Source organism: Salvelinus namaycush, chromosome 41, assembly GCF_016432855.1.
Source record: "Salvelinus namaycush isolate Seneca chromosome 41, SaNama_1.0, whole genome shotgun sequence".
Classification (NCBI taxonomy): Eukaryota; Metazoa; Chordata; class Actinopteri; order Salmoniformes; family Salmonidae; genus Salvelinus; species Salvelinus namaycush.
Window position 1 is genome coordinate 9,927,310 of NC_052347.1, and position 26,226 is coordinate 9,953,535.

Consider the following 26,226-nt stretch of genomic DNA (forward strand, 5'->3'; position numbering starts at 1 on the left):
AATGGTTTTATTATATTTTACCCCGTAAAATGAATGAGAACACATTTTCATTTACACAACAACCTGGGGAATAGTTACAGGGGAGATGAATGAGCCAATTGGAAACTAGGGATGATTAGGTGGCCATGATGGTATGAGGGCCATATTGGGAATTTAGCCAGGACACCGGTGTTAACTCACCTACTCTTACAATAAGTGCCATGGGATCTTTAGTGACCACAGAGAGTCAGGACACCCATTTAAAATCCCATCTGAAAAGGTAAATTAATTTGAGTTATTTTATTTAGACAGGAGTCATTATATAATGTTTGCAAAACATCAATTTACTTTAGGGGAAGCCAGCATCCAAACAGTGCACCATGAACCCACCAATTTTCCTTTCTAATTCGCAAGTGGCTGAAACCAGAGATCTGTATATAATGACGAGATGCTCATGTCTCCGCACTAACAATGCTAGTCGTTTTCCCAAAGGCGAGAATGCAGGCAACAAACTTAGGTCTGCATATTATGCCCATAGAAATGTCTTGGGTTTATTGAGCAAAGATTTTGGCGAGAGTGAGCCCTCTCGCTTGGACACTATCTGATGCTGTCTGGACAGAAAAATGATGTCATGCCATACTCATTTTGTCCAGACATCATCAGATACATGGTCTACACATATCGCGACAGAGGGGAGCTGTTTTGCTCATTCGAATGATTTATCTGAGATTGATGCGTCTTTCTGTCTGGTGTGTCTCGGTCAAATAAAGAATCAATATTTCAATATTTTATTTGGACGGCAAGGACGTACGGTTGTAACGAACATCGTAATCCTCCTCGTCTGAGGAGGAGCAAGGATCGGACCAAAGCGCAGCGTGGTATGAATCCATATTTATTTGAATACTCTTCAATGTGAACAAAACAATAAAGAGAACGAAACCAACGACGCTACAGTCCTGAACATGTGAACATAAGCAAAACAATGAACGCACGAACAGGAATAATCACCCACAAACAAACAGTGAGAACAGCCTACCTAAATATGGTTCCCAATCAGAGACAACGTAAAACACCTGCCTCTAATTGAGAACCATATCAGGCCAATAAGACACACCTAAACCAATGAAACACAAAACATAGAATATACCCACCCAGTCACGTCCTGACCAATAAACAAAGACTAAACAAAGGAAATAAGGTCAGGAATGTGACAGTTCCCCCCCCCCCCCCCCCCCCCCCCCCAAGGTGCGGACTCCGGCCGCAAAACCTGAACCTATAGGGGAGGGTCTGGGTGGGCATCTGTCCACGTGGCGGCTCTGGCTCTGGACGTGGCCCCCACCCCACCATAGTTAATCCCCGCTTCCGTGGCCTCCTCTTAATGGCGACCCTCCAAATTAACCCCACTGGACTGATGGGCGCTTCTGGACGGAGGGGCAGCACCGGACTGAGGGGCAACACCGGACTGAGGGGCAGCACCGGACTGAGGGGCAACACCGGACTGAGGGGCAGCATCGGACTGAGGGGCAGCTCCGGACTGAGGGGCAGCTCCGGACTGAGGGGCAGCTCCGGACTGAGGGGCAGCTCCGGCATCGCCGGCGTGACAGGCAGCTCTGGCAGCTCCTCGCTGACTGACGGCTCTGGCAGCTCCTGGCTGGCTGACGGCTCTGGCAGCTCCTGACTGGCGGGCGGCTCTGGCAGCTCCTGGCTGGCTGACGGCTCTGGCAGCTCCTTAAGGTTAGGTTTTGGGTTAAGGTTAGGGTTAAGGTTAGGTTTTTGGGTTAAGGTTAGGGTTAGGAATAAGGTTAGGGTTAGGGAAGGGTAAGAATACAGTTAGGGTTAGGGGTTAGGGAAAACAGGATTTTGAATGGGACTGAATTGTGTGTCCCCACAATGTTAGCTGTACACGACTGTGTGTGTGTGTGTGTGTGTGTGTGTGTGTGTGTGTGTGTGTGTGTGTGTGTGTGTGTGTGTGTGTGTGTGTGTGTGTGTGTGTGTGTGTGTGTGTGTGTGTGTGTGTGTGTCTCTGCCCTTTTCCAGTCCACACTTACAGAAAATCAATCCTGTTAGCGTCTCTTTCCCTCTTTTCTCTCTCTACTGACTGGATCAAAACATTGACAGATCAGCCTCCTCCGTGACCCAATCTCCATTCATCCCCTGGCCTCTCCACTGTTAATTGATTCAATTAAACCACAGTCAGCTCACATATGTACTTTTTGCTCTTAATGTATCAGGCAAGGATTTAGGTCCTAACTACTTGTTTTCAGGCTGATCCCCGGAGGGAGGGAGGACAGGAGCCGGGGTGGTGCTGGAAAAGCAGCTGAATTATGGAGGAGGGAAGATTATGGAGCATTAAGTATTATTTCCCGTTTTCACTGTTAAACGAGTCCCTAGAGCATGGAGGCGCTTTGCTTGAGCCCTAGTTGGGACACGCACAGGCAGACAGGCATGCCTGAGAGAGGTTTTTTGTCATGTAGCATTTGAGAGGCAGTATGGAGCAAATTACATTTCACTCTCAGGAGCCAATGACATTTTGGCTCCCAAATGTGATCACAGTGATGGATATGGGCGTTAATGTGATACTCCTTGGATGTATATGGGCTATAGGATCAGTGACTGATATGAATTCTAATGTGATGTCAGTGAGCAATGTGATCATTAAACACAGTAGTCTGCATGGGGGAGACGATGACCTACAACACAACATTCCATCTATTTAGTCTGGGACATGATGACAATGTTTATATGAGAAAGGCCATCTTCATTTTTCCCCCACAGAATAAAACGTCTGTCCTCTCCTCCCCTCATCTCTCTCTTACCTAATTTCTTCTATCCTCCATTCCTCTCCCCCTCCACGCATCCCCTCCCCTCTCTTCCTCCTCCCTCCTCTTCCACCTTTTCTTCCTCTCCTCTTCCCTTCTACCACCACCTCTCCTCTCCTCTTCCCTTCTACCACCCCCTCTCCTCTTCCCTTCTACCGCTCCCTGTCATCCCTCTCCTCTTCCCCTGTCCTCCCTCTCCTCTCTCCCTGTCCTCCTCTCCTATCCTCTCCTCTCCACTCTACACCAGAGGGTCTTGTTAACGTGCGACCACATGTCATCTCCAATTAGGAAAACCCATTACTATATCATCTGTGTCCAGGCTCACAGCCTTGTCTCAGTCTCTGCTGCTCTGCTGCTCGGCTGGCAGTCACACTGCTGGTAATTACCCAGGTGATTGGAGAAACTTCTGCTTAAACAACTCGTTAATTTCTTCCCCCATGACAGAATGATTCATCAGCAGGCGCACTGTGGCTGTGACGGGATGGGACAGGAGGGAGGGAGGGAGGGAGAGGAGGGAGGAGGGAGGGCTGCCATCCATCAGTGACTCAGCTCTCAGTGACTCTCAGGAGTCTGACAGACTGTAGGCAAAATAGTCTGTCACCAAAGTAGCATTACAGCATACAACCCCCCTGTGAGGGTCCTGTGGAGCTGTAGTCTAAGCCATGTGATACACTCTGTTTTGGGGGTCAGGGGTCAGTGTGTGTGGTTTGGTTTTTACTATCCTCACAAGGATAGTAAAACAAGGACAATTCTGAGTGGGGACATTTTGCCGGTCCCCACAAGGAAAAGGGCTTATTTAGGCTTAAGGATTAGGTTTAGGGTTACAATTAGGGTTATAATTAGGGTTAGGGTGAGGTTTAGTTTTAGGGTTTGGGTTAGAGGTTAAGGTAAGGGTTAAGGTTAGGTTAAGGGTTGGGGTTAGGTTTAGAGGTTAGAGTAAATAGGATTTTGAATGGGAATCAATGTTTTGGTCCCCACAAGGGTAGTAAAACCAACGTGTGGGTTCGTGCATGCGTTCATGTGGAAAACTTACCCGGTTGTCTGAACTAGGGATCATGGTGTCAGTCATCCAGGAGCCGAATCTTGACCCTGACGCACGGATGGTGATGGGGTTACTGACGCCGGTCAATTTCCCACAGCCTGCGATACACACACACACACACACACACACACACACACACACACACACACACACACACACACACACACACACACACACACACACACACACACACAGAATATCGTGAAATATTAAACAGCTAAAGGCAACATTTCAGCTGCAATCCCTTTTTCTGTTAAATCATCAGTTTATATATACAGGATTTTGTAAAATCATCAGTTTAGCTCCACATATTACATGAGAATGATCATTTATCTGGGCATCTCTAGGCCATTACTGGATCATTTATCTGGGCATCTCTAGGCCATTACTGGATCATTTATCTGGGCATCTCTAGGCCATTACTGGATCATTTATCTGGGCATCTCTAGGCCATTACTGGATCATTTATCCGGGCATCTCTAGGCCATTACTGGATCATTTATCTGGGCATCTCTAGGCCATTACTGGATCATTTATCCAGCTTAACACTGAACCTGAACATCACTAGAATGTTGACCATTAATAGCCTGCGTCTCAGCTACTGTAGCTACATTTCACATTGCTCTTAGTGATAGTACTCTGGTGGAAAGGTGGCATCCTATGAACTCTGGTTTTTACAAGTGTTTTCAGAGAGCACTGCTTGACTATTCATTGAGAAAAACAGTACGTCCTTTATTCTAAATCCAACAGCATCTCAGGTTGTGAAAAAATACGTTTAGTACGATCATATTCCAAATGATCTGTATTAGGTTTTTCTTACATTGCCTAGTCAATGGGAATAGCCCTCACAGTATTATGTACACGAAGACTACCTCTAACCAGTCGTAGTAGAGTAGTCCATGACACACCAGAAGACATTCAATGCTGTTAGGATGTCAGCATTTTTCTATCAGTATACTGTCATCCTGGATCTTCACCTTTATGGATATTTATGGGTCTCCACAGATACACCCCCCCCCCCCCTCCGCTCTCCTCACCCAGTTTCTGCATGCAGGAGTGGAGCCTGGTCTCCAGCAGCAGGACCCTGTGTCTCAGCTCCTCGTAGTCGTAGGCTCCCATCTCCTCCTGGATGGCCATGAGCACCAGCGACAGGTTCCTCACCTCCTCCCTCACCCGGCTGATTTGACGGGCATCCGTCTTGTACTGCTCCAACACCGGCAGCAGGGGGAGCAGCTGGGTCACCTTGTTCTTCAACTCCTGCGGGTTTGATGGAGAGAGGGAGAGAGGGGTGACAAAGAGGAAAATTAGATTAGAAAACAGTAGGAAGAGGAGTGAGAGAGAGGAGCCACACACATAGCAAACAGAAGGGCAGATGTGTGTGTGCTGGTACTGACTGCATTCCAATGTCAGAACTAGTTACCGTTCTCATGACGAATCCCCAAATGTGTTTTCATGCACACTGTTGATCCTGGACTTTATTGTTTCATTCTCCAATGCATTCTTCCTCATCCGGGGACCTAGGCCATCTATCCTATCCTCAGCTCCACATCTATGACTGATCTGCTGTCAGGGAGGTGGTGGGGCTGATTTCTCATAGGCCAGTGGTGTATTGATGAAGGGGCAGCAGGAGAGGAAAGGTAGCCTGAGGTAGCGTGCTATGGTGCGTCAATGCAGTCCTGTGCTGTGAGGCTGTTAGGAGCAGCAGGCACATCAATAAAACTAGTCCACCACAGGGGGGGCTGTTTTCTCCTTGTTAAGGTTTATCGTAAATCTGGTGATGGATCAGCTCTCAGCCCCACAGCGCCACATTATAAATCTCATTTTCCCCCGTTCGCCCCGCAAAAATTCCCTCTCGTTAATCTCCCGTGCCCTGCCATCGGCGACGTTGAGCTCCCCACATTCGTCAGGCTGTCTCACAGAAAGTCAAATGCAGCTTTTACACTTTTACACTTATGCATTTTTTTTCTGGACCCATTGGATTGTGAATGAGTTTTTATTCACATTTGGAAAGCTATTGGAATTTGCATGACTTGGCATATGCTAGTGATATTAAGATGTGTTGATGAATGGGGGGGGGGTTCGTAAACATTGCAGTAACTTTAATAATAAAACGTGTTGAGAGAGAAACACCGTAAGGCCATTCCCCAGGCTCATCCCTGTTGCCGTGCAGAGTCCCAGCAGTAAATCAGGCTTTATGCATGAGGCATTTATCAAAGCATCTTTTAATCAAACCATTTTATGGTTCATCTAATATCCGCAGAGTGTAAGAAACTTGTGAAAAGGCCTGCTGACAGCAAGACAGAAACGCAGTCTGATAATGGAGCCTGAGATTCCGCTTGTAGGAAGATAAGGATTAGATAAATGTGAATATATATGGCTGTTAACTGAGAACAGGCAGAGAGAGAGAGAGAGAGAGAGAGCGACGCTTGCGCTTGGTCGTGGGGTTTTAATAATGCAGGTGTATTTGATGGTGCTCAAATTGCCTCCTGTACATGACTCAATTACACTGAAATAGCAGATGAAGATAAGCTATTTGAGTGTTAGTGTGTCTTTATGTGTTGTGATGTAGAGGAGGCTGTAGTAAGTATATGTTATAAAGCCTGTGCTAGAGTCCAGGATGTTCCTATAGAAAGTTCTTATCAGAAAGTTCACATACATAGTTTAGAAATATGTTTCACGTAGAAACCTGTGTGATTGATTTTCAGTACAGATGAATGGACACATGCACGCGTTACCAGTAAGCTCTTGGGGTTGAGGCTTCGGGGGTTGTCTGAGGCAGTCTTCAGCTTGACGTCTACAGCCTTCATCAGGCTCTCTGTGTTCCTCACATACTGAAGGTCCCTGTTGGTCCGCAGGTCCAGCAACTCCATGGACTGGGTGATGTTCTGGACCTGTCAGTCAAACACACACATGCTGTTAGACGCACAGACAGACAGACAGACAGACAGACAGATAGATACAGAAGCCCCATTTATACCTGGTTCTAACTTGAGTCCCTTGTCCTGATCTTGTCCACATTCCCGATTGTGCCCACATGTTTTGACAGGTGTAGACACTCAAAAGACACAGATCATCCTGCCCAACTCCAGAGGTAGTCAGACGCACATTGTGTCTGGATATCTTACTAGCGTAGACCGATCTGTACAAAGAAACCATTTAAATCATCATTATTCCTCCCTCTAAAATCATTGAGAGGTGGCACCATTGACTGACTACATCAATATGTGTCTTACAATAAATAAATGTTATTTTGAAGGAATAGCTGTGGAATCATTTGCGTAAATGAAGGGACCAGGAACTCTTGTGACAATGCAGACGGATAACAGACACATTATAATATCATATGTAGACACATTTCTGGACATGTGGGCACAATCAGTATGTGGACAAGATCAGGACGGACCCAAGTTGGCACCATGTATAAACGGGGCTAGAGTCAGACACACAGACTCACAGACAGACACGCAGTCAGACACATACAAAATGACATGTTTATTCAGTGGCCTGTGTTTTCCGTTTTATTAAAAAGAGTGTGCTGTGCCGTACTCCCAACAGCACTTTGCCTTCACTTCCTCTTACCAGAAGTTAGCGTTGTCTTCCTCCTCTCACCACCAGCTGTCCAGCCCACCCACTGGGACATCCTCCCACTGGAACCACCCACTCACTATACACTCTGCTACTGATCTATTCCACCCACACACTACACCCACTCTCCCACACACATAGTGGCCAGGGTTCAACTGGCCAAACCTTATGTAACTAATTAACAGAATGAAATATTAATTTGTGTATTAATGTATGTACATTAATTATTATGGAGTGTGTAGTTCATTCAATTTGTGTATTAAAGTATGTACTGTACATGAATTACACTATATATACAAAAGTATGATTAGTGGATTTGGTTATTTCAGCCACACCTGAGCACAGAGCCATGCAATCTCCATAGACAAACATTGGCAGTGGAATTGCCTTACTGAAGAGCTCAGTGACTTTCAACATGGCACCGTCATAGAATGCCATCTTTCCAACAAGCCAGTTCGTCAAATTTCTGTCCTGCTAGACCCATTCAACTGTACGTGGGCCAGCACGTGGGCCAGCAGCATACCACCCTGCATACCACTGCTGGCTTGCTTCTGAAGCTAAGCAGGATTGGTCCTGGTCAGTCCCTGGATGGGAGACCAGATGCTGCTGGAAGTGGTGTTGGAGGGCCAGCAGGAGGCACTCTTTCCTCTGGTCTAAAACATATCCCAATCCCCCACGGAGGTGATTGGGGACACTGCCCTGTGTAGGGTGCTGTCTTTCGGATGGGATGTTAAATGGGTGTTCTGACTCTCTGAGGTCATTAAAGATCCCATGGCACTTATCGTAAGAGTAGGGGTGTTAACCCTGGTGTCCTGGCTAAATTCCCAATCTGGTCCTCAAACCATCATGGTCACCTAATAATCCCCAGTTTATAATTGTCCCATTCACCCCCCTCCTCTCCCCTGTAACTATTCCCCAGGCCGTTGCTGTAAATGAGAATGTGTTCTCAGTCAACTTACCTGTTAAAATAACAGATAAATAAAAGTGCTGTTATTGTGAAGTGGAAACGTCTAGGAGCATAAAATCGCCTGTCCTTGGTTGCAACACTCACTACCGAGTTCCAAACTGCCTTTGGGAGCAACATCAGCACAAGAACTGTTCGTCAGGGGGCTTCATGAAATGGGTTTCCATGGCCGAGCAGCTGCACACAAGCCTAAGATCACCTGTTCTCTGGAGTGATGCTTCACCATCTGGTAGTCCGACGGACAAATCTGGGTTTGGCGGATGCCAGGCGAATGCTACCTGCCCCAATGCATACCGCCAACTGTAAAGTTTGGTGGAGGAGGAATAGTGATCTGGAGCTTTTTTTCATGGTAGCATTTCATGGTAGCTAGGCCCCTTAGTTCCAGTGAAGGGAAATCTTAATGCTAGAACATAAAATGACATTCTAGAATCTAGACGATTTTATGCTTCCAACTTTGTGGTAACAGTTTGGGGAAGACCCTTTCCTGTTTCAGCATGACAATTCCCCCGTGCATAAAGCGAGGTCCATAAAGAAATGGTTTGTCGAGATCGGTGTGGAAGAACTTGACTGCACTGCACAGAGCCCTGACCTCAAACCCCTCGAACACCTTTGGGATGAAATGGAATACCGACTGCGAGCCAGGCCTAATCGCCCAACATCAGTGCCCGACCTCACTAATGCTCTTGTGGTTGAATGGAAGCAAGTCCCTGCAACAATGTCCAACATCCATTGAAAGCCTTCCCAGAATAGTGGAGGCTGTTGTAGCAGCAAAGGGGAGACCAAATCCATATTAATGCCCATGATTTTGGAATGAGATATTCAATGAGCAGGTGTTCACATACTTTTGGTCATGTAGTGTGTATTATGAAGCCTCCGGTTGTGTGTGACTGTGTGTAGACACACTGTGTCCTGGCAGGTGTGACAGACAGGTAGCTCCATCCCCAGAGAGGCTTTGAGGTAACACTAACATTAGCTAACGCTAACCACAGACTGCTAGCTAGTTCCGTATTCCTTCTCCTGGCTGGTTTAGATACATGTTCTAGTCCAATCTGCTTCTGCTGTCTGGCGGTCCAGCACAATGAGTCATGCTGCTCCATATCTCTTCCTTATCACACCGAGGGAGGTGATAAATACCGTTTAAATGTCTGTCTGTTTAAATGTCTGTCTGTTTCAATGTCTGTCTGTTAAATCTTAGTCTGTTAAAATGTTAGTCTGTTTAAATGTCTGTCTGTTTAAATGTCTGTCTGTTAAAATGTTAGTCTGTTAAAATGTTAGTCTGTTTAAATGTTAGTCTGTTTAAATGTTAGTCTGTTAAAATGTTAGTCTGTTTAAATGTTAGTCCGTCTGTCTGTTTAAATGTCTGTCTGTTTAAATGTTAGTCTGTTTAAATGTCTGTCTGTTTAAATGTCTGTCTGTTTAAATGTTAGTCTGTCTGTCTGTCTGTCTGTTTAAATGTTAATCTGTTTAAATGTTAGTCTGTCTGTCTGTCTGTTTAAATGTTAGTCTGTTTAAATGTCTGTCTGTTTAAATGTTAGTCTGTTTAAATGTTAGTCCGTCTGTCTGTTTAAATGTCTGTCTGTTTAAATGTTAGTCTGTTTAAATGTCTGTCTGTTTAAATGTCTGTCTGTTTAAATGTTAGTCTGTCTGTCTGTCTGTCTGTTTAAATGTTAATCTGTTTAAATGTTAGTCTGTCTGTCTGTCTGTTTAAATGTTAGTCTGTTTAAATGTTAGTCTGTTTAAATGTCTGTCTGTTTAAATGTTAGTCTGTTTAAATGTTAGTCTGTTTAAATGTCTGTCTGTTTAAATGTTAGTCTGTCTGTCTGTCTGTCTGTCTGTCTGTCTGTCTGTCTGTCTGTCTGTCTGTCTGTCTGTCTGTCTGTCTGTCTGTCTGTCTGTCTGTCTGTCTGTCTGTCTGTCTGTCTGTCAGTCAGTCAGTCAGTCAGTCAGTCAGTCAGTCAGTCAGTCAGTCAGTCAGTCAGTCAGTCACCTGCGGACACCGAGACTCAGGCTGGGCCTAGGGCTCGCAATAATTGACAGTTAATTAACATAAACGTGTTTAGCATCTCCAGGCCTCCACGCATACAAGCTGCATACAAGCCGCTGATGCGCGCCTTTGGAACATAAAAGTCTAATAAATACAATTAATCTACACCATCACAATAAATCCATTATTATTTTAGGCAGGGCTAAAGAAACACTATGATATGAAGAAAATGTATTTCAGAAGAACTGAAAATGAGTTGGCCTACTGTATGTTATCTTGCTGTGCGTCCATGACATAGACTGTAGCCATGACATAGACTGTAGGCTAGTTCATTTAGCAGACAAGATATGCTTATACAGTTGAAGTCGGAAGTTTACACCTTAGCCAAACACATTTAAACTCAGTTTTTCACAATTAGATCCTAGTCAGTTAGGATCTCCACTTTATTTTAAGATTGTGAAATGTCAGAATAATAGTAGAGAGAATGATATATTTCAGCTTTTATTTCTTTCATCACATTCCCAGTGGGTCAGAAGTTTACATACACTCAATTAGTATTTGTTAGCATTGCCTTTAAATTGTTTAACTTGGGTCAAACATTTCGGTGTAGCCTTCCACAAGCTTCCCACAATAAGTTGGGTGAATTTTGGCCCATTTCTCCTGACAGAGCTGGTGTAACTGAGTCAGGATTGTAGGCCTCCTTGCTCGCACACGCTTTTCAGTTCTGCCCACACATTTTCTATAGGATTGAGGTCAGGGCTTTGTGATGGCCACTCCAATACCTTGACTTTGTTGTCCTTAAGCCATTTTGCCACAACTTTGGAAGTATGCTTGGGGTCATTGTCCATTTGGAAGACTCATTTGCGACCAAGCTTTAACTTCCTGACTGATGTCTTGAGATGTTGCTTCAATATATTCACATAATGTTCCTTCGTCATGATGCCATCTATTTTGTGAAGTGCACCAGTCCCTCCTGCAGCAAAGCACCCCCACAACATGATGCTGCCACCCCCATGCTTCACAATTGGAATGGTATTCTTCAGCTTGCAAGCCTCCCCTTTTTTCCTCCAAACATAACGATGGTCATTATAGCCAAACACTTCTATTTTTGTTTCATCAGACCAGAGGACATTTCTCCAAAAAGTACGATCTTTGTTCCCATATGCAGTTGCAAACCGTAGACTGGCTTTCTTATGGTGGTTTTGGAGCAGTGGTTTCTTCCTTGCTGTGCAGCCTTTCAGGTTATGTCAATATAGGACTCGTTTTACTGTGGATATAGATACTTTTGTACGTGTTTCCTCCAGCATCTTCACAAGGGCCTTTGCTGTTGTTCTGGGAATGATTTGCACTTTTCGCACCAAAGTATGTTAATCTCTAGGAGACAGAATGCGTCTCCTTCCTGAGCAGTATGACGGCTGTGTGGTCCCATGGTGTTTATACTTGCGTACTATTGTTTGTACAGATGAACGTGGTACCTTCAGGCGTTTGGAAATTGCTCCCAAGGATGAACCAGACTTGTGGAGGTCTACAATGTTTTTCTGAGGTCTTGGCTGATTTCTTTTGATTTTCCTTTGATGTCAAGCAAAGAGGCACAGAGTTTGAAGGTAGGCCTTTAAATACATCCACAGGTACACCTCCAATTGACTCAAATGATGTCAATTAGCCTATCAGAAGCTTCTAAAGCCATGACATAATTTTCTGGAATTTTCCAAGCTGTTTAAAGGCACAGTCAACTTAGTGAATGTAAACTTTTGACCCACTGGAATTGTGATACAGTGAATTATAAGTGAAGTAATCTGTCTGTAAACAATTGTTGGAAAAATGACTTGTGTCATGCACAAAGTAGATGTCCTAACCGACTTGCCAAAACTATAGTTCGTTAACAAGACATTTGTGGAGTGGTTGAAAAACGAGTTTTAATGACTCCAACCTAAGTGTATGTAAAATTCCGACTTCAACTGTAAGTCCCATGTCATTATTTTATATTATATGATTTTATAGTATGAAGAATATAATTGAACTTAGCTGAATACAATAGAAAGGATATTTTTACCATCCAGTGGGCATATGAAGTGGCTATCTTGAGTGTAAAAATGATAATTTGCTACAGTAGATTTATATGCTAGATTTATTGGCAACTTTAGCTGTGAATGATACAAACCTTAGAATGTCTTAAATCAAAAGAAATATGGGCTGCATGATGCCACTACAGGCTATTGATGATTTGAGAAAGTTGCAAAAACAACTTAAGCTTTGTTCTTTGCCTCAGGCTGCACGCGCTGTTCTCTCATCTAGTGATCATATTTTCATCCTCCTCTTTTTAGTGGCAACCATCAAAACTCTGCTTTCACACAGGATTGCATATAGAAGGAATGAAGGACCGAGAGGAGGAGATGGAAATGCACCATGGTGAGATATTCTCTAGTTAAAGGTAATGTGTCAGCCTATTCATTATGAACATATAAAAAAGGCTCTATTACTAGGCTATTCCAAATCAAATACAAATTCACTATAATTGTAGGCTAACTCTGGAAGCCACCCTGCACAATCAATTAACCAATAGCATCGCCTAGCTTCTCTCCCAGATGAATGGATAGACATTTTGGCGTAGTATAAGGTAACCAGACCATCCAGTATGCATAATACTACAGTCCAAACTCAAAGACGATTACTAGAATTTGGAGAATTTTGGAGTATAGGCTATGTATTGTATAACGGCACAATTGTTAATTTAATTCCGTTTTTTTCCGGGCTTGGGCTCATATTTTATGGTATTCACAAGGTATTCACAAGCTCTAATAGTATGGGCGTTTTGAATGAATCAACACCTTAGAAAGTCCATTTTGATATGTTAGGCTTTGAAACAACATCCACAATTAGCATGTTGTCCACTCAGTTTCAACCTGCTGTTGAACTTCTTTCTTCAAATTGATCATCACAGTGAGGTGAGATTTAAAAGCATGAGACTGTTTTGATCATAAGTGTTGGATGTGATTGTTGACTGCATTTGCATTGATGTTAGTGGCTAGAGGGACAACAGAGTCCTGAGTACCAGGCCATTAGGACCTGATGATCAAGTTAGTGAGTTGGGTACGACCAAGGCATGTCCAGCGTGCATAAGAGGAGGTTACTCAAAAGTCACATGGAATTATTATTATTATTATTGTATTTCAATTAACAAGACATTCCAGGTGACTACCTCATGAGGCTGGTAGAGAGAATGCCAAAAGTGTACAAAGCTGTCATCAAGGCAAAGGGAGTCATCAAGGCAAAGAATATGTACTGTATATCAAAAATATATTTTGATTTAACACTATTTTTGGTTACTACATGATTACAAATGTGTTATTTCATAGTTTTGATGTCTTATTCTACAATGTAGAAAATAGTAAAAATATAGAAAAACCCTGGAATGAGTACGTGTGTCCAAACTTTTGAATGGTACTGTACATACTATATACATTTTATGGACACAGTATATTTTACAATAGTTACTTTTGTTTGTTTTTACTCCCATCCTTCAGCTACCCTCAACCCCTCCCATCTATCTCTAAAGACTATCCAGTCCCATCCTTCAGCTACCCTCAACCCCTCCCATCTATCTCTAAAGACTATCCAGTCCCATCCTTCAGCTACCCTCAACCCCTCCCATCTATCTCTAAAGACTATCCAGTCCCGTCCTTCAGCTACCCTCAACCCCTCCCATCTATCTCTAAAGACTATCCAGTCCCATCCTTCAGCTACCCTCAACCCCTCCCATCTATCTCTAAAGACTATCCAGTCCCGTCCTTCAGCTACCCTCAACCCCTCCCATCTATCTCTAAAGACTATCCAGTCCCATCCTTCAGCTACCCTCAACCCCTCCCATCTATCTCTAAAGACTATCCAGTCCCGTCCTTCAGCTACCCTCAACCCCTCCCATCTATCTCTAAAGACTATCCAGTCCCATCCTTCAGCTACCCTCAACCCCTCCCATCTATCTCTAAAGACTATCCAGTTCCGTCCTTCAGCTACCCTCAACCCCTCCCATCTATCTCTAAAGACTATCCAGTCCCATCCTTCAGCTACCCTCAACCCCTCCCATCTATCTCTAAAGACTATCCAGTCCCGTCCTTCAGCTACCCTCAACCCCTCCCATCTATCTCTAAAGACTATCCAGTCCCATCCTTCAGCTACCCTCAACCCCTCCCATCTATCTCTAAAGACTATCCAGTCCCGTCCTTCAGCTACCCTCAACCCCTCCCATCTATCTCTAAAGACTATCCAGTCCCGTCCTTCAGCTACCCTCAACCCCTCCCATCTATCTCTAAAGACTATCCAGTCCCATCCTTCAGCTACCCTCAACCCCTCCCATCTATCTCTAAAGACTATCCAGTTTTGATTTCTATTTGCGATACATTTTTCAACTGTTCTGTCACAAGGATTTTTACTGTGGTCATGACTCATGACTGCCGGTGTGGCGGAAATATGGTCACCGCAACAGCCCTAACCATGACCATGGGTATGGAATTTGTACAACTTTACAAATGATGCTAGATATTGTGGCATTTTATTGTGGTATTTTACAATCTCTGGATAGAATTGAACTTTGTACGGTACATTGTTAGCATATCCTTGGCCGTCTGAGGTGAGGATCAGGTCTAGCGCGTTTTAAAAGAGGATGTGATATTGGATGACAGAGTGGCTCCATTCAGCCCACATCCTCCTCCTCTGCTAGGCTCTATGGTATGCTGGGCGGGCGGCTCAGAGACAGAACCACTGACCCCAGGTGTCCTCATTAGTCTGGCCTTTATTAGATAGGAGCGGTAGTCCTTCACAGCTACTGTCTTACAAGTGCACACACACCATGCCCATACACACGTTTGTGCATTCGTCAAAAAAGTGTGTGTGTGTGTGTGTGTGTCAGTCAAAAACCTGAGTGGAGGAGACACACAGCGTGAGAGGAAGGGGAAAAGATTGCTATCAGTGTGAATGAGATCAGAGAATTCAGGTGTCTCATTGATCCACTGAGGCTTCCACAGCCCATTCAGCATCTCAATTTACCTCACCTCTCCTCTCAGCACCCTATCAATGTCGACCTTCCTATCTCTCTCTCTCGCTCTCTCCCTCCCTCCGCCTCTCCCTCTATCTTTTTCCCACCAATGGACTTCCCTCACCAGACCTTACTCAATACTGCCTCCTGCCAGGCTCCAGGCTACAGTGGTCTAGTATGTAGAGCTGGAGATGTGTCTATGAGAAGTCTCAGCAAGCCAAATTATTAGCCACAATACAACCACTGAAACCTCTGTCTCTTTGAGGGAGGAGGGAAGGAGGTGGAGAGACGGAGGGATGGGGTTGGATATGGAGGAGAGCTGTTATTCCCCTGACACATTTCTCCTCCTACACACTGACTGACTGACTGACTGACTGACTGACGCGCTCTCAGCATCTATTTGTCGATCGATGCAACTGCAGAACAGCAGAGTCAACAACCACCTGTCCCTCTCTCCGTCTCTCTCCGTCTCTCTCCGTCTCTCTCCGTCTCTCTCCGTCTCTCTCTCTCTCTCTCTCTCTCTCTCTCTCTCTCTCCGTCTCTCTCTCTCTCTCTCTCTCTCTCTCTCTCCGTCTCTCTCTCTCTCTCTCCGTCCGTCTCTCTCCGTCTCTCTCTCTCTCTCTCCGTCCGTCTCTCTCCGTCTCTCTCTCTCTCTCTCCGTCCGTCTCTCTCTCTCCGTCTCTCTCTCTCCGTCCGTCTCTCTCTCTCCGTCTCTCTCTCTCTCTCTCCGTCCGTCTCTCTCTCTCCGTCTCTCTCTCTCTCCGTCCGTCTCTCTCTCTCCGTCTCTCTCTCTCTCCGTCCGTCTCTCTCCGTCTCTCTCTCTCTCTCCGTCCGTCTCTCTCCGTCTCTCTCTCTCCGTCCGTCTCTCTCCGTCTCTCTCCGTCTCTCTCTCTCTCTCTCCGTCCGTCTCTCTCCGTCTCTCTCTCTCCGTCTCTCCGTCCGTCTCTCTCCGTCTCTCTCTCTCCGTCCGTCTCTCTCCGTCTCTCCGTCCGTCTCTCTCCGTCTCTCTCTCTCCGTCCGTCTCTCTCCGTCTCTCCGTCCGTCTCTCTCCGTCTCTCTCTTTCCGTCCGTCTCTCTCCGTCTCTCTCCGTCTCTCTCTCTCTCTCTCCGTCCGTCTCTCTCTCTCTCCGTCCGTCTCTCTCTCTCTCCGTCTCTCTCTCTCTCTCTCCGTCCGTCTCTCTCTCTCTCCGTCCGTCTCTCTCTCTCTCTCTCCGTCCGTCTCTCTCTCTCTCCGTCCGTCTCTCTCCGTCTCTCTCCGTCTCTCTCTCTCTCTCTCCGTCCGTCTCTCTCCGTCTCTCTCCGTCTCTCTCTCTCTCTCTCCGTCCGTCTCTCTCTCTCTCCGTCCGTCTCTCTCTCTCTCCGTCTCTCTCTCTCTCTCTCCGTCTCTCTCTCTCTCTCCGTCCGTCTCTCTCTCTCTCTCTCTCTCCGTCTCTCTCTCTCTCTCCGTCCGTCTCTCTCTCTCTCCGTCCGTCTCTCTCCGTCTCTCTCCGTCCGTCTCTCTCCGTCTCTCTCCGTCCGTCTCTCTACGTCTCTCTCTCTCCGTCCGTCTCTCTCCGTCTCTCCGTCCGTCTCTCTCCGTCTCTCTCTCTCCGTCCGTCTCTCTCCGTCTCTCTCCGTCCGTCTCTCTCCGTCTCTCTCTCTCCGTCCGTCTCTCTCTCTCTCTCTCCGTCTCTCTCTCTCTCTCCGTCCGTCTCTCTCTCTCTCTCTCCGTCCGTCTCTCTCTCTCTCTCTCCGTCCGTCTCTCTCCGTCCGTCTCTCTCTCTCTCTCCGTCCGTCTCTCTCCGTCTCTCTCCGTCCGTCTCTCTCCGTCTCTCCGTCCGTCTCTCTCCGTCTCTCTCTCTCCGTCCGTCTCTCTCCGTCTCTCCGTCCGTCTCTCTCCGTCTCTCTCTCTCTCCGTCCGTCTCTCCGTCCGTCTCTCTCCGTCTCTCTCTCTCCGTCCGTCTCTCTCCGTCTCTCCGTCCGTCTCTCTCCGTCTCTCTCTCTCTCCGTCCGTCTCTCCGTCCGTCTCTCTCCGTCTCTCTCTCTCCGTCCGTCTCTCTCCGTCTCTCCGTCCGTCTCTCTCCGTCTCTCTCTCTCCGTCCGTCTCTCTCCGTCTCTCTCTCTCCGTCTCTCTCTCTCCGTCCGTCTCTCTCCGTCTCTCTCTCTCCGTCCGTCTCTCTCCGTCTCTCTCTCTCCGTCCGTCTCTCTCCGTCTCTCCGTCCGTCTCTCTCCGTCTCTCTCTCTCCGTCCGTCTCTCTCTCTCTCTCTCCGTCCGTCTCTCTCTCTCTCCGTCCGTCTCTCTCTCTCTCTCTCTCTCTCCGTCCGTCTCTCTCTCTCTCTCTCCGTCCGTCTCTCTCTCTCTCTCCGTCCGTCTCTCTCTCTCTCTCTCCGTCCGTCTCTCTCCGTCCGTCTCTCTCCGTCCGTCTCTCTCCGTCCGTCTCTCTCCCTCTCTCCCTCTCTCCCTCTCTCTCTCTCTCTCTCTCTCTCTCTCTCTCTCCGTCCGTCTCTCTCTCTCTCCGTCCGTCTCTCTCTCTCTCCGTCCGTCTCTCTCTCTCTCCGTCCGTCTCTCTCTCTCTCTCCGTCCGTCTCTCTCTCTCTCTCCGTCCGTCTCTCTCCGTCTCTCTCCGTCTCTCTCTCTCTCTCTCCGTCCGTCTCTCTCTGTCTCTCTCCGTCCGTCTCTCTCCGTCTCTCTCCGTCCGTCTCTCTCCGTCTCTCTCCGTCCGTCTCTCTCTCTCTCTCTCCGTCCGTCTCTCTCTCTCTCTCTCCGTCCGTCTCTCTCCGTCTCTCTCTCTCCGTCCGACTCTCTCTCTCTCTCTCCGTCCGTCTCTCTCTCTCTCCGTCTCTCTCTCTCTCTCTCTCCGTCCGTCTCTCTCTCTCTCTCCGTCCGTCTCTCTCTCTCTCTCCGTCCGTCTCTCTCTCTCTCTCCGTCCGTCTCTCTCTCTCTCTCCGTCCGTCTCTCTCCCTCTCTCCCTCTCTCCCTCTCTCTCTCTCTCTCTCTCTCTCTCTCTCTCTCTCCGTCCGTCTCTCTCTCTCTCCGTCCGTCTCTCTCTCTCTCCGTCCGTCTCTCTCTCTCTCCGTCCGTCTCTCTCTCTCTCCGTCCGTCTCTCTCTCTCTCTCCGTCCGTCTCTCTCTCTCTCTCCGTCCGTCTCTCTCCGTCTCTCTCCGTCTCTCTCTCTCTCTCTCCGTCCGTCTCTCTCTGTCACTCTACACTCATACACTCTCTACACCCTCTCTCTACACTCATACACAGAGATGGTGAGGAGAGTGTATGAGTGTAGAGAGAGGGTGTAGAGAGTGTATGAGTGTAGAGAGCTGGTGTAGAGAGTGTATGAGTGTTGAGAGAGGGTGTAGAGAGTGTATCAGTGTAGAGAGAGGGTGTAGAGAGTGTATGAGTGTAGAGAGATGGTGTAGAGAGTGTATGAGTGTAGAGAGATGGTGTAGAGAGTGTATGAGTGTAGAGATATGGTGTAGAGAGTGTATGAGTGTAGAGAGATGGTGTAGAGAGTGTATGAGTGTAGAGAGAGTGTGTAGAGAGTGTATGAGTGTAGGGAGATGGTGTGGAGAGTGTATGAGTGTAGAGAGCTGGTGTAGAGAGTGTATGACTGTAGAGAGCTGGTGTAGAGAGTGTATGACTGTAGAGAGCTGGTGTAGAGAGTGTATGAGTGTAGAGAGAGGGTGTAGAGAGTGTATGAGTGTAGAGAGATGGTGTGGAGAGTGTATGAGTGTAGAGAGATGGTGTAGAGAGTGTATGAGTGTGGAGAGAGGGTGTAGAGAGTGTATGAGTGTAGAGAGAGGGTGTAGAGAGTGTATGAGTGTAGAGAGAGGGTGTAGAGAGTGTATGAGTGTAGAGAGATGGTGTGGAGAGTGTATGAGTGTAGAGAGATGATGTAGAGAGTGTATGAGTGTAGAGAGAGGGTGTAGAGAGTGTATGAGTGTTTAGAGATGCTGTAGAGAGTGTATGAGTGTAGAGAGATGGTGTAGAGAGTGTATGAGTGTAGAGAGAGGGTGTAGAGAGTGTATGAGTGTTGAGAGAGGGTGTAGAGAGTGTATCAGTGTAGAGAGAGGGTGTAGAGAGTGTATGAGTGTAGAGAGATGGTGTAGAGAGTGTATGAGTGTAGAGAGAGGGTGTAGAGAGTGTATGAGTGTAGAGAGCTGGTGTAGAGAGTGTATGACTGTAGAGAGCTGGTGTAGAGAGTGTATGACTGTAGAGAGCTGGTGTAGAGAGTGTATGAGTGTAGAGAGAGGGTGTAGAGAGTGTATGAGTGTAGAGAGATGGTGTGGAGAGTGTATGAGTGTAGAGAGAGGGTGTAGAGAGTGTATGAGTGTAGAGAGCTGGTGTAGAGAGTGTATGACTGTAGAGAGCTGGTGTAGAGAGTGTATGAGTGTAGAGAGAGGGTGTAGAGAGTGTATGAGTGTAGAGAGCTGGTGTAGAGAGCGTATGAGTGTAGAGAGATGATGTAGAGAGTGTATGAGTGTGGAGAGAGGGTGTAGAGAGTGTATGAGTGTAGAGAGATGGTGTAGAGAGTGTATGAGTGTAGAGAGCTGGTGTAGAGAGTGTATGAGTGTAGAGAGATGGTGTAGAGAGTGTATGAGTGTGGAGAGATGATGTAGAGAGTGTATGAGTGTAGAGAGATGGTGTGGAGAGTGTATGAGTGTAGAGAGATGATGTAGAGAGTGTATGAGTGTAGAGAGATGATGTAGAGAGTGTATGAGTGTAGAGAGATGATGTAGAGAGTGTATGAGTGTGGAGAGATGATGTAGAGAGTGTATGAGTGTAGAGAGATGATGTAGAGAGTGTATGAGTGTAGAGAGATGATGTAGAGAGTGTATGAGTGTGGAGAGATGATGTAGAGAGTGTATGAGTGTAGAGAGATGGTGTAGAGAGTGTATGAGTGTAGAGAGCTGGTCTAGAGAGTGTATGAGTGTAGAGATGGTCTAGAGAGTGTATGAGTGTAGAGAGATGGTGTAGAGAGTGTATGAGTGTAGAGAGCTGGTCTAGAGAGTGTATGAGTGTCGAGAGATGATGTAGAGAGTGTATGAGTGTAGAGAGATGGTGTAGAGAGTGTATGAGTGTAGAGAGATGGTGTAGAGAGTGTATGAGTGTAGAGAGCTGGTCTAGAGAGTGTATGAGTGTAGAGAGATGGTGTAGAGAGTGTATGAGTGTAGAGAGCTGGTCTAGAGAGTGTATGAGTGTAGAGAGCTGGTCTAGAGAGTGTATGAGTGTAGAGAGCTGGTCTAGAGAGTGTATGAGTGTAGAGAGCTGGTCTAGAGAGTGTATGAGTGTAGAGAGATGGTCTAGAGAGTGTATGAGTGTAGAGAGCTGGTCTAGAGAGTGTATGAGTGTAGAGAGAGGGTGTAGAGAGTGTATGAGTGTTGAGAGAGGGTGTAGAGAGTGTATGAGTGTAGAGAGAGGGTGTAGAGAGTGTATGAGTGTAGAGAGATGGTGTAGAGAGTGTATGAGTGTAGAGAGATGGTGTAGAGAGTGTATGAGTGTAGAGAGATGGTGTAGAGAGTGTATGAGTGTAGAGAGATGGTGTAGAGAGTGTATGAGTGTAGAGAGAGTGTGTAGAGAGTGTATGAGTGTAGGGAGATGGTGTGGAGAGTGTATGAGTGTAGAGAGCTGGTGTAGAGAGTGTATGACTGTAGAGAGCTGGTGTAGAGAGTGTATGACTGTAGAGAGCTGGTGTAGAGAGTGTATGAGTGTAGAGAGAGGGTGTAGAGAGTGTATGAGTGTAGAGAGATGGTGTGGAGAGTGTATGAGTGTAGAGAGATGGTGTAGAGAGTGTATGAGTGTGGAGAGAGGGTGTAGAGAGTGTATGAGTGTAGAGAGAGGGTGTAGAGAGTGTATGAGTGTAGAGAGAGGGTGTAGAGAGTGTATGAGTGTAGAGAGATGGTGTGGAGAGTGTATGAGTGTAGAGAGATGATGTAGAGAGTGTATGAGTGTAGAGAGAGGGTGTAGAGAGTGTATGAGTGTTTAGAGATGCTGTAGAGAGTGTATGAGTGTAGAGAGATGGTGTAGAGAGTGTATGAGTGTAGAGAGAGGGTGTAGAGAGTGTATGAGTGTTGAGAGAGGGTGTAGAGAGTGTATCAGTGTAGAGAGAGGGTGTAGAGAGTGTATGAGTGTAGAGAGATGGTGTAGAGAGTGTATGAGTGTAGAGAGAGGGTGTAGAGAGTGTATGAGTGTAGAGAGATGGTGTGGAGAGTGTATGAGTGTAGAGAGAGGGTGTAGAGAGTGTATGAGTGTAGAGAGCTGGTGTAGAGAGTGTATGGCTGTAGAGAGCTGGTGTAGAGAGTGTATGAGTGTAGAGAGAGGGTGTAGAGAGTGTATGAGTGTAGAGAGATGATGTAGAGAGTGTATGAGTGTAGAGAGATGATGTAGAGAGTGTATGAGTGTGGAGAGATGATGTAGAGAGTGTATGAGTGTAGAGAGATGATGTAGAGAGTGTATGAGTGTAGAGAGATGATGTAGAGAGTGTATGAGTGTGGAGAGATGATGTAGAGAGTGTATGAGTGTAGAGAGATGGTGTAGAGAGTGTATGAGTGTAGAGAGCTGGTCTAGAGAGTGTATGAGTGTAGAGATGGTCTAGAGAGTGTATGAGTGTAGAGAGATGGTGTAGAGAGTGTATGAGTGTAGAGAGCTGGTCTAGAGAGTGTATGAGTGTCGAGAGATGATGTAGAGAGTGTATGAGTGTAGAGAGATGGTGTAGAGAGTGTATTAGTGTAGAGAGATGGTGTAGAGAGTGTATGAGTGTAGAGAGCTGGTCTAGAGAGTGTATGAGTGTAGAGAGATGGTGTAGAGAGTGTATGAGTGTAGAGAGCTGGTCTAGAGAGTGTATGAGTGTAGAGAGCTGGTCTAGAGAGTGTATGAGTGTAGAGAGCTGGTCTAGAGAGTGTATGAGTGTAGAGAGCTGGTCTAGAGAGTGTATGAGTGTAGAGAGATGGTCTAGAGAGTGTATGAGTGTAGAGAGCTGGTCTAGAGAGTGTATGAGTGTCGAGAGATGATGTAGAGAGTGTATGGGTGTAGAGAGATGGTGTAGAGAGTGTATGAGTGTAGAGAGATGGTGTAGAGAGTGTATGAGTGTAGAGAGCTGGTCTAGAGAGTGTATGAGTGTAGAGAGCTGGTCTAGAGAGTGTATGAGTGTAGAGAGCTGGTCTAGAGAGTGTATGAGTGTAGAGAGCTGGTCTAGAGAGTGTATGAGTGTAGAGAGATGGTGTAGAGAGTGTATGAGTGTAGAGAGCTGGTCTAGAGAGTGTATGAGTGTAGAGAGCTGGTCTAGAGAGTGTATGAGTGTAGAGAGATGGTCTAGAGAGTGTATGAGTGTAGAGAGCTGGTCTAGAGAGTGTATGAGTGTAGAGAGATGGTCTAGAGAGTGTATGAGTGTAGAGAGATGCTGTAGAGAGTGTATGAGTGTAGAGAGATGGTCTAGAGAGTGTATGAGTGTAGAGAGATGGTGTAGAGAGTGTATGAGTGTAGAGAGCTGGTCTAGAGAGTGTATGAGTGTAGAGAGCTGGTCTAGAGAGTGTATGAGTGTAGAGAGCTGGTCTAGAGAGTGTATGAGTGTAGAGAGCTGGTCTAGAGAGTGTATGAGTGTAGAGAGATGGTGTAGAGAGTGTATGAGTGTAGAGAGCTGGTCTAGAGAGTGTATGAGTGTAGAGAGCTGGTCTAGAGAGTGTATGAGTGTAGAGAGATGGTCTAGAGAGTGTATGAGTGTAGAGAGATGGTGTAGAGAGTGTATGAGTGTAGAGAGCTGGTCTAGAGAGTGTATGAGTGTAGAGAGCTGGTCTAGAGAGTGTATGAGTGTAGAGAGATGGTCTAGAGAGTGTATGAGTGTAGAGAGATGCTGTAGAGAGTGTATGAGTGTAGAGAGATGGTCTAGAGAGTGTATGAGTGTCGAGAGCTGGTGTGTTTGACTGTTTATTTAAACAGACATTGTGTGTGAACAGTTGAAGTGCAGCAGTAGGCTGGCTGCTCCATTTACTGATCTGGTTCATATTCTTTTTCCTCACTGCTTTTTCTTGACTCCAGTTGGAACCACGATACAAGGCGAAGGCTCAATGAATCCAATCTTCATGGGTACCTTTTTTTCTCAATCGTTTTGACTAACAAAGTATTCTGACACACACTGTTTGCATGCATGACTGATCAAACCTCAGCGGGATAGAGTGAGTGTGACTGTCATAGTGTGAATGTCATAGTGTGACTGTCATAGTGGGACTGTCATAGTGACTGTCATAATGTGACTGTTCATCTCTAAGAGTCTAATTGGTTTACAACAGAAGGAGCCAGGGTGTGGCTTCGTTTCTATGCCTGCGTCGTGTTTGATTGTACCAGACGTGGGTAACAAAATGTGTGAGTTGTTGACGGCTGTTACCTTCTCCATGAGCTGGCGGAGCTGCCGACTGCGTGGGTCTCGGTTACACATGTTCTGGGCCGGGGCCACTACTGTACAGATACACTTCCCATCTGCATCCTGAGCTGAACTGTAGATCTGCCAGCCCTCCTCTGGGCTAGGATAGAGAGCCTGCACGGAGACACAGAGAGAGAGGGGTGAGTTAGTGATAGAAAGAGAGCGGGGGAGAGAGAGGGGGGGAGAGAGGGAGGGGGAGAGAGAGGGGGTCGGATGAAAGCGACAAAGAAAGAGGAGATGGAGTCGGGAAGAGAGGGAGGGGTAGGGAGGGAGAATGCCGTAAAGAAAGGTAAGAAGGAGAAAGAGAGGATGTAGAGAGAGAACTAAATAATGGGGGAAGAGAGAGCGGGGCTTACAAAGTAGAGAGAGGGAAGGAGGGATCAAAGGGCTGTGTGAGAGGAGAGGATCTAATAAGTTTGGACACAGAGAGGAAATGGAGCTGTATTGGGATCGATAGCGCTGCTCTTTACCAGAGCACCATTGAGGGGCTGAGAGGATGGATGTCTCTCTTAATAATCCAATCAGGAGAAGTAGTGTACACACACACACACATTGACATACTGTACAGAAACACACACACACCGACATACTGTACAGAAACACACACCCACGCCTGTAAGAGACACGTACACACACGCAAACATGGCTTTAGTACAACACACACGCATATGGACACAAACCCCCACACAGAATACAAAGTCAATTGTAATGAGAGAGAAGAGCAATGCAATTAAGGACACAAGCCCATCGAAAGTGGAGAGAAAGACAATCAGATTAGAATGGCTTGGGGGACAGACAGGAGGACTATGTGTTTGGAGTATAAAGTAGCAGCCACCCTGGGAGCCAATTCTCTCTCTCTCTCTCTCTCTCTCTCTCTCTCTCTCTCTCTCTCTCTCTCTCTCTCTCTCTCTCTCTCTCTCTCTCTCTCTCTCAATTTTAATGCATGTTATTCAAATAGGCAGTAATATTTTTATGTCACAGTGGCCTGTCTAGCCGGTTACTGTGAGCAATATTCCTGTCTGTGCTCTTTATTATTCCACCTTTACATCGTCAAGTTGCACAGAGTTTCCTGCAGCTCAAACTCTCTATTCTCTAGTCTGAGGCTAATCTCTCTCTCTCCATCTCTCTCGCTCTCTCCGTCTCTCTCCCTCTCTGCCCCCTCCCTCCCTCCTTCCCTTCCCTTCTATCTGTCGGCTGCCTAAATTAGAATTAGGGTGGAGTATGTGTGTGTCTGATCAGTCTGAGACACAGAGAAGAGAAGAGAGGGTTCTGGGGCATGACAGAACGTGGCAGGTCTTAACTGGCTCCTCAATCTCAGACACATTTAGTGGTTCAATCTCAGAACCATGAATCTGATTCTCTTCTTCATGCATGATCCTGTTTTATCTTCAAACCAGCTGCCTGTTTAGTGGGATAACAGTCCAGAGCATGAAAGAAAAGCACACTACTTACACTACATGAACAAAAGTATGTGGACACCTGCTCGCTGAACATCTCGTTCCAAAATCATGGGCATTCATATGGAGTTGGTGTCACGCCCTGACCTTAGTTTTCTATATTTTCTGTATTATTCTGGTCAGGTCAGGGTGTGACGAGGGTGGGTATAGGTGTGTTTGTCTTGTCTAGGGTTTTTAGTTTATCTATGGGGATTTTGTATGTCTAGGGAATGTAGGTTTATGGTGGCCTGAATTGGTTCCCAGACAGCTGTTTATCGCTGTCTCTGATTGGCGATCCTATTTAGGTTGCCATTTTCCATTTAGGTTTTGTGGGTAGTTGTCTATGTGTTGTTGCCTGTCAGCACATTGTTATTTATAGCTTCACGTTCGTTTTGTTGTTTTTGTTAGTTTGTTTAGTGGTTCATTCGTTTATTAAAAAATCACGCAGCGCCTCGGTCTCCTCACTACGACGTTCGTGACAGTTGGTCCCCTGTTTGCTGCTATAACAGTCTCCACACTTCTGGGAAGGCTTTCCACTAGATGTTGGAACATTGCTACGGGGGGGGACTTGCTTCCATTCAGCCACAAGAGCATTAGTGAGGTCGGGCACTGATGTTGGGCGATTGGCCTGGCTCGCAGTCGCCGTTGCAATTCCTCCCAAAGGTGTTCGATGGGTTTGAGGTCAGGGCTGTGCAGGCAGTCAAGTTCTTCCACACCGATCTCAACAAATAATTTCTGTATGGAGCTCGCTTTGAGCACAGCGGAATTGTCATGCTGAAACAGGAAAGAGCCTTCCCAAACTTTTGCCATAACGTTGGAAGCACAGAATCATCTAGAATGTAATTGTATGCTGTAGCGTTAAGATTTCCCTTCACTGGAACTAAGGTGCCTAGGCCGAACCATGAAAAACAGCCACAGACCATTAAACCTCCTCCACCAAACTTTACAGTTGGCACTATGTATTGGGGCAGGTAGCATTCTCCTGGCATTTGCCAAAC

General features: G+C 46.4%; 1 protein-coding gene across 1 annotated transcript in view; it reads right to left on the reverse strand.

The window, feature by feature from the left end:
• Positions 1-2,239: 2,239 nt before the first annotated feature.
• The window catches only part of LOC120033992 (noelin-2-like), a 40,066-nt gene continuing 16,079 nt past the window's right edge, over positions 2,240-26,226 (reverse strand). Inside the window, exons 2-6 of the mRNA XM_038980392.1 lie at positions 23,757-23,906; positions 6,576-6,731; positions 4,878-5,097; positions 3,832-3,938; positions 2,240-2,296 (exon numbers count right to left, since the gene is read on the reverse strand). Coding sequence (XP_038836320.1) covers positions 2,240-2,296; positions 3,832-3,938; positions 4,878-5,097; positions 6,576-6,731; positions 23,757-23,906 — 690 coding nt within the window. The remainder of the gene's footprint in view (positions 2,297-3,831; positions 3,939-4,877; positions 5,098-6,575; positions 6,732-23,756; positions 23,907-26,226) is intronic.